Below are 8,736 nucleotides of genomic sequence, written 5' to 3'. Positions count from 1 at the left end.
TTTTTTTTTGGTGATTGGGGGAAACTTGAAACAAAAAAAAAAAAAAAAGTGGGGTTTTTTTTTTTTTTTTTTTTTTTGTTCATTAGGAAAACTTCTCCAAAATTATACAGGTGTTTAATTTTGTGTTTTAATTCAACAATCCTTTGAAGGTGTTTCTTTTTAAAAAAACACTTGATGTTTCAAGGTATTTAAAGTAGTTTTTATGACTTTTCAGTTACATTTTTCACTTTCTTGACAATCCCTAAGATAAAAACTAAATAATTTTTAAAGCTGCCAGTATATTTTCTGTCTCACTGAAAAAAACATCTATGATTTAACTTTGGCTTTTTAAGACCTGTTGATGACAATGAGAACAGGGAAGTTGCAAGTATGTGTTTACAGTTATAAAGTAGAATAATTGATTTGTTGTGGATAACAAGTCATGCTTAAGTGTAATTTTCTACCTTTAGGTTTGCTGACTCAGACACAAAAATTGGTCATAATTGCAATAATCTCTCCTGCAGACTGTTGATACCTTTCCCCCTCTACTGTACAGTCAATGTGGCAGTATTTCTGAAGCCTTCCTTCATTTTAAACTCTATAGGAAACACACCCAACTAAGCTCATGCTGTTAGCAACAAGTGTGCAGAAAATGGCTCACTGTTAAAATAAAAGGAAATAACGTCCGCTAGAGTGATTTCATGACAGATGTTAAATAAATTGTAGACAGCCAATATCATGCTAGGTGGTCCTGCTAGCTAACTCACAAAGATCAATAGATATATTAAAGTCTTGAATTGAAATTTGTTTCATATAAAACCTTGCAAAAGGATTAATACCCCTTGAACGTTACGGTGATCTTAAAGTCGGGTTACTTTATTCCATAATGTTCCAATGTGGAATATAACCTACGACTGAATGTCCCAGTCAAAGTCCTAAATCGATTTGAAAATCAGTGGTAAGGCTTGGAAATGCTCTACCTCTAATCTGACTGAGCTTGAGTTGTTTTGCATAGAAGAATGGACAAAATGTACTTTTCTGTGGATGTTTCTGCTTCAAATACATACACTTCTGCTGCAGAGTTCAGTGACACAGATGCACTGTAAAATGTATGAGACCTAACGTAGCTAAAAGGTTCATTTTAAGCATTGAAATTGTTGAGTGACAATTTTTTAATCTCATGCAGCAACTTAAACATTAGTTGGACTTTACATGCAGCGGGATATGCTGTTCGAGGTTAGGTTCCTGCTGCAAGAGAAAGTTTCAAGAAATGAGTAAACAGGCCCATCAATAGGAGACACAGTTGCTAATTTACACTGACTAACATATGGATGTGTGTTTGTGAAAGATGGGAAAGAGAAAAGCGTGACAGTGGCTCTGGTAATGCAGGTTAAATGAAAGAGTTCATTGAGTTATTGCAGGTGTGTTCATGCGAGCCAAGAGATTGACCTGAAGGAAATGGGGTGGGGGGAGTAACCAAGGGCGACAGAAAGAGCTAAAAGCCCCTCTGTATTTCCCCTTCCCTCCAAGTCCACCTCTCTGTGGCTGTACTGTACTCATTTCATGAAAACCAGGAAGGAATAAACATTCCTGCATCGTTCCCTGTCGTAAAGCTTACGGTTTGCGTTGCCATCTGTCTTCCAGGTGATTGAAGTGAAGTTCGAGAAGCTGGACTTGGAGTCTGATTTATACTGTCGCTACGACTACGTGGCATTGTTCAATGGAGGAGAGACCGATGACTCGAGGAGGATTGGGAAGTTCTGCGGAGATAGAGCGCCGGCGTGAGAATTTTGCTAAGAAATCACTTTTAAAATTAAGTAATTTTAACTCATGCGTTTTTGAGGTTTCAATGACATTTTCTCAACCTTTATGTAGAACCATAGTGACAAATGGCAACGAGCTCCTTGTCCAGTTTGTGTCGGATCTCAGTGTGACCTCAGATGGGTTCATGGCACATTACTCCAGTGTGCCCCGCGAGTCCCGCACACCCACAGCTGGCGGTGACTTCATCTACAAACTTCAGCCAACTTCCAGACCGCAGAAACCAACGTCAAAGCCAAGGAAACCCACCAAACCAACACCTAAACCGACCACCAAACCAGCTTTAAGACCAACTCCTAAACCATCTGTAAAACCAAAACCCAAACCAACTAAAAAGCCACTGATAAAACCGATTAAACCTTCTCTCAAAACAACACCAAAACCAACGACTAGACCTGTCAAGCCGACTACTAAACCTGTCAAACCGACATCTAAACCAACTGCAAAACCACCCGTTAAATCACGACCTGGCATCCGCTTCAAGCCAACACCCAAACCCCCCAAAAAGCCGTTTTCAAGGACTCCACTGGTGAAGAAACCCCCGCTCCGCAAACCTACTCCCAAGCCTGCAGTCAAGTCCACCTCCAAACCAAAACCAGTAAAACCCACACCTAAGTTGCCCCTAAGAAAACCCACAGCTAAACCTGAGGATAAAAACACACTCAAAACCAAAATAACTAAGCCAACACTCAAACCCAGAATCCTGGTCAAACCCTCACGGAAACCTTGGGTGAAACCTAAGCCCACCATGAAACCTCGAGTCAAACCTGTGAAGCCGACCCCAAAGACTGGACTGAAACCAACGGCGAAGCCGAAGGTGAAGCCCAAAACAACAACTAAACCAGAGCCGAGCAGGACTGTGACCAAAAAGCCTGCTGTCAACATGACAGGTGAATGAAACGGAGCTGCACTTTGTACCTGTGTCAGTGAGGATGCTACTCGATGTATTTCATGTTTGTGTTTGTGTGAACATTTCCTGCAGCTTCACCTCTCAACCCACTGTGTACTCAACCCTGCGCCAGGATAGGGACTCTCCAATCCAACTTCTGCCCACATGACTTTGGTGAGGAGTAACTCAAGCTCCTTCACAAAACATCTTTTGTCTACTGGCTTAAAAAACAAACAAACATTAGGACACCCTTTTAACTATCAGGTTCTTCACTAAGATATATTGACGTTTAGCCTCTTTTATGTCTCTGGACATTTTATCTAATTGTACTTTAAAAATTAAACTTGTGAGGCTTGTTCAGCGAAACCCATCTGCAGAAATGTGAAAATAACGAGGACATTGTTCCCACTAATAACTAGTGACATCAGTGAGAGAAAAGACCTCTAGGTATCAAGACTGTTCTAAAAAATTACACAAAAGCTAGACTTTTTAGAAGCCAACACGAAAGAAATCAAGGATGGTATGGAAGATTTTGCTTCATTCTGCACCTCTCCAAAAAAAAAAAAGTTTTCCCTCTGTTAAAAAATAGATTATAGGTTATAAGTTACCATTTTACATCCTAGAAATGTAGATAAACATCCTAATTCAGAAAGGCTATTGCTTAGCGAACACATCTGTCTACTTTAAAGTCTTTGGCCATTTCTGTTTTTCCTCTAACACTTTGTTCACCCGTACAGTGATTACAGGGAAGGTGACTTCTCTGAGTCCTGATCCAAGTGGCTCAGCGACTTTGGAGGTGTCTCTGATCAAAGCCTATAAGGCGGGGAGCCTCAAGATCAACAAATCGGGACCCATCAAGTCAGTCACGCTGAGGTCCGCCTGCAAGAAATGCCCTGGGATTGTCAAAGGTACGACGCAGAGCTACGCATTCACCGTGACGGTCTTTTCTTTGTATATGTTCTTCATACGACATAAGAGGAGCTGTTGTTTGGTTAAACAGCGGCGAGCATTGTCAGATGTTTTTGCTAGGTGGTGTTGATTTAGTCTTTTTACAGTATCTTGTGTCCCAAAACCACATTAAACGAAGGTTTGCTTTTAAGTCTCAAGTGTTTACCAGCTGATAGTCAATAAAGTGACAAAAATAGTGAATAAATTTACTGACATGTTTTCAGTTTAGGGCCTAAAAATTTGGGCCAGAAAAGAGCTACACAGGAAGTTCAGTGAGTTTCTGACAAGTCATTAGTTGAACTCTCTGGTGAGATGTTTACCCTATTTATTCAAACTGAGGTTGTTCAGCAAAGTAAGATATTTAATATTAACACCTACTCCAACAAACCCCAGTTCAATAATCTAAACTTTCCTCGTAAAATCTTTTAAAAAATGTTTAATGTAAAATAAAATAAAAAAAAAATCCGCAGTGGGATTTGCTGCATGGTTAATATCAGTTTTTACAGACTTTTTCAAGTTTTACAGAAGCAAGTGCAATAGAAATTTTAATATACAAAATATGCAATTTGGGGATAAACATTTTTTTATAGGGTGTCAAAACACAGAAAGGAAACAAGAAACATGTCGGCAAAGTACACAAATCAACAAATGTGATCATTTGCTTCTTGAACGTTGCCTCCTTCTGCTCCCTGTACATTTAAATCAGAAAGACATCATAAGAAAAAAAGAGAACAAAAATAAATTCTTGAGCCGTTTCCAAAATATACGGTCCAGAAAAAGCCCAGAAATATTGTCACAGTTGCACTTTTTTTTTTTCTTTTTTACGTGTTTTTTTTCTGTCGTTCAGGTCGGAACTACGTGCTGATGGGGACGGTCGACAACCAGGGCAACGGCCAGCTGAACCCGTCCAACTTTGCTCTGATTTATCAACCTGCACACGCCAAGTCGCTCGAAATCCTTTCCCGCAAACCGTGCTAATGTCATGGTCTCACAGCAGAGAAATACGTCTGGCAAAGATTGGCAAAAGTTTCAATAATAACATCCTGCAAAGTTCTGACGTATTTCTGCTAATGGACGGCTGTCACGTTTTTAAATATTCATCGTTATTTCATCTTGTATTTTGTATGTAAATTATGTATTAATGAAATGAATTAATTTCTATGTTATTGATAAAAAATAAACACAGTTGTTGGGATATTTCTGCTGTTGAAGTCTTATTTAACAAATGAGATGAGAAAAGTGTCTCACATTTAATAAAAGTAAGAGTTCATTATAGGAAGTTTGTGTCATTTACATAGTTTTATTTTTAGTAAGTCCTCTTTGCAAAACAAAAAGCATTTGTTTGCTATGTGATGGAGAAGTGGGGTTACAATGACAGAGGTTTGTGTGTTTTTACCCCCTTTTGTTTAAAACAGTTTTGATCTTTATTTGACCCGGGATCGTTCCGCTGAGATTAAAGGAGACCTGCAGTGTCAACTGTGGGACTTTATATAGATATCTGTCTTTTCCAAGCCAATCTAATCAACTGAATTTACCACAGCAGGAGCCCATTTGAAGCTGAAGAAACATCTCGAAGACGATCAGTGGAAACTTCTGCAGTTTTGAGCTTTTAGAGTTTTGAAAATCATTTAATACAATTTAGAACAATACTTTTAGGATGCACTGTATCTCCATAGCAGAGTTTCTATTTAATGTTTTTTCCTCTGACTTCACTCATTGACACTGAAACCTGCCGGTCTTTTCTCTATAACAACTTCTACTCTGAAGAATGTTGTCATCAGGGTGACTTGCTATCACTTATGTCAGATGTGTCAACTCCATTCATCTTACGTCTCGGTGTACCTTTAGCTTACTAATTACGCCTGTAAATGTCAAACATAAAAGCTAAATAAGCTGTCAAACACTGGGAAAAAAAACATTATATACCTATTTAACTTAACATTTTAAATGTGCTACAGAATATATTTGACAATACAGCTGAACAGTAAGATTTGACGCTTGTTTCAACCTAGACGTCGGAGCAAAATAAATGAGCACAAGCAGTAAATTAAAAGAGATCTTTTATGATTTCCTTTTGATCCTTGTAAAAAGCTCAATAAGATGTAAACACCCCAACCAGACATGTCTTTCACCACCGCCAGTCCAAACAAACAGAATACATTCATTCATTGATTCACAGTGGTAGACAAAATACAGCAAAAAACAAAAGCGCACACAGCCAGTGTAAAAACGCATAAAGGGTTGAGAAGCAGAGAGATTGAACAGCCGTTAAAAAAAAAAAAAACATCAATGAACTGAATATTCATTCTCATTTTTAAACTTGTATCATTATGATAAGTTGTTTTGCACAGCTGGCACAACAGAAGCCAACGAGCTCCAGCTCCAGTCACGCGAGAAGCATCCCAGCTCAGGTTTTCTCTGCGGTCCCTCTCAGGCCTGCTGGGTGGCGTCATCGTCGGGGTCGGCCCGGCCGCACAGGAAGAAGCAGAAGAGGACGCAGCAGCCGGTGAGCACGAACAGAATCACCAGGATGTAGACCAGCGTGGTGTTCCAGAAGGCGAACAAGTAGAGCGTCTTGTTGCAGTAGCGTGACGTATCGGTAGCGTTCTTATTGTATTCAGGCTGATAAACCGAGTAGATCCAAAGGTTGCCTGTGGAAAATGGGGAAGAAGAGTGAGAAGAAAAGTATGGAGATAAGCTAAATACAGTAGGTTAACAAGAGAAAGTCAACCATGAGTATCAAGCGGATAAAAATAAACAATAAGTACAAGTCCAGCTGCTTTATGAAAGGCTCAGAGATTTGTTAAAGACTTATGATCAATTAGCTTCATGAAAACCATGTTTAATGCTTGCAGTTTGAAAGTTTAACCGGTGCCATTTAATGAACAAATGAAAAGTAATAATTTGAATATCGGTATGCTTTGCAGAGAGAGGGAATGAAAAAGAGCGGGAAGCGCTCAAAGACAAATGCTAAAACCCCTGAAGAACTACTGATCACCATAAATAGAGATCAATATTTCACTGAGCTGCAGCATTCACAGGACTGACAGACTGAGCCTGTGATTCCAGTCACACCGTCTGCAGAAGGTTAAAGCACAGAAGTGGAGAAAACCTCACAGAGTCTTACTGTCCCTTTTACTTTTACAAGAAAACATCAGAGGTGGATGGTGCCAGTAAATTAAGAAAAATATTTACAATATAGGGCGACATCTAGTGGTCAATGTGCATAATTACAAGAGGCTTATCCCACAATGTCAAGTTTATGAAGCGTCATACATGCAGCTTTGCAGCATTGATAAATGCAACCATAATAATTCGGGAGATAAAAACATTTAAATGCAGTAACATATGGCGGTTCTTGACACAGAGTGATGCGTTTCAAATGTTTACGCTATTTATGACGATTATAGAGGCTGGCTCATGAAACTCCCAAAACCACCAGCCTTCCTCCAAGCTCTACAAATAAATTGCAAATTTTAATCTCATCTGAGGACTCTGAGCAACAGGTCAGTCCTTTTAGCTTCTCAGCCAAGATAAAAACATTTCTGATGAGGAGTGGCTTAAACTCTCACAATGCGACCATTGTAGTCAGTCTTTCTAGGACAATAGACCATGATCTTCTGTAGTCTCTGTCTCATTTCCTGTCAGCGTCATGTATTCCAGAAGTTGCATAGATAAATGATTTAGACATTCAGTAATTGTAGATATTCGTATGTTTGTCTTGTCCCTGAAAAAAAGGTGTTAAGAGAATTTCTGGACAACTGAATGCAGAGAAGGTGACGACATCTCGACAAAGAAAACTGAACCAGTTGGGCTGATGACGAAACTGAAGACTGAAAATCCAAACGGAGCGACTGCTTCAATTTTGAGGGAAAAAAAACTAACAAAACAAACAAACAAACAAAAAAAACCACTGGAATGACTTCCTGTTTCTAAAGGTCTTCATAAATGTTATTTTGACATTTTATTACTCATTTGTTAAGTTAAAATCTCTGATAATGAGACTCCTTGTAAAAGATCACCTGGTTACATATGATGCAACCAGTAACATTATGTAATGATTCACATTATTCAGTGTCTGAAAAGGTTTTCTTTTAGGATATTAAAAACCTATTGAAAAAAAAAAATTCAAATTAAATTGTTCCAAAACTAAAAGTTAACCTGGGTATCAGTGTGTTAAGGAAGCAAGGAAGGATTTTGCCTAAGGATGTACAAATATAAAAAAACAACAATAATTCAAATGTGACATCATATTTTAAATTTAGTCAATTTAAACTAGTGAAAACCTAAAATGACGACAGGTAGCTGTAATGTGACTTAAACCACTGAGCAGCCAGTGTCTCTGGTGTTAACCAAGGAGTTGACCAGACGACCGGTAACATCATTTCTTTCCTTTTGTGTTCGGCACCATGCATCTACAGATAACAAAAGCTGCTCACCCGTAATGAACCAGCAGAAGAGGAACAAGGACACCAGCGAGTTCCAGACGGTGACAACTTGGCCCGCCGTCGTCCGCGGTCTCTCTTTGGTGTTCCGTGTGTTGGGGAGGCAAGACAGGAGGTTGAGGACTATGGTGAAGACCCCCGACACGATCAGGTAGATGGGGATCTTCTGCTGGACTGGACAGTCGTTGAGGTATACTGACCCTAGTGGACAGAGGAAAAAGCTGTTCTTTTAGAAAGCACAGTAAAGCAACACGACGCCGACAGGAAGATGTACAACCGCTCACCGACTGCAATGTAGGCAATGGGCATGATGCAGAGAATCACCTTTGAGACTCCTGAGGGAAGGAAGAAACAAAACGTGGACCGTCAGTTTTCAGATCCGAACAGAAACCATTAAGCTCTCGGGGAAAGAGGATCTCACCCAGTACAGCAGGAGGGGGGTCTTTCATGGAACTCATTTTCAGGGACGGTGACGCTAACCTGCAGAGGTCAACAAGGAATTGTGACGCTGATGGATATTTTCATCCGTTACCACAACAAACCTGACAACTCAGACAGTACAACCCACATGAACAAGAATAATAATGATAAAAAACAAACATGCTGACCTTTAAACACCACAGTCTGGTCGTTAACGGGTTATAAAAATACCTG

General features: G+C 39.5%; 1 protein-coding gene across 1 annotated transcript in view; it reads left to right on the top strand.

Moving 5' to 3' along the window:
* The window catches only part of pcolceb (procollagen C-endopeptidase enhancer b), an 11,596-nt gene extending 6,760 nt beyond the window's left edge, over positions 1–4,836 (top strand). Inside the window, exons 5-9 of the mRNA XM_015029286.1 lie at positions 1,624–1,760; positions 1,855–2,690; positions 2,783–2,863; positions 3,427–3,597; positions 4,485–4,836. Coding sequence (XP_014884772.1) covers positions 1,624–1,760; positions 1,855–2,690; positions 2,783–2,863; positions 3,427–3,597; positions 4,485–4,615 — 1,356 coding nt within the window. The 3' untranslated portion in view covers positions 4,616–4,836. The remainder of the gene's footprint in view (positions 1–1,623; positions 1,761–1,854; positions 2,691–2,782; positions 2,864–3,426; positions 3,598–4,484) is intronic.
* Positions 4,837–8,736: the final 3,900 nt, after the last annotated feature.

This window comes from Poecilia latipinna, unplaced genomic scaffold (assembly GCF_001443285.1).
Source record: "Poecilia latipinna isolate Pla-1442-1.1 unplaced genomic scaffold, P_latipinna-1.0 Scaffold149, whole genome shotgun sequence".
Lineage (NCBI taxonomy): Eukaryota > Metazoa > Chordata > Actinopteri > Cyprinodontiformes > Poeciliidae > Poecilia > Poecilia latipinna.
This window is presented reverse-complemented; position numbering and strand designations above follow the sequence as displayed.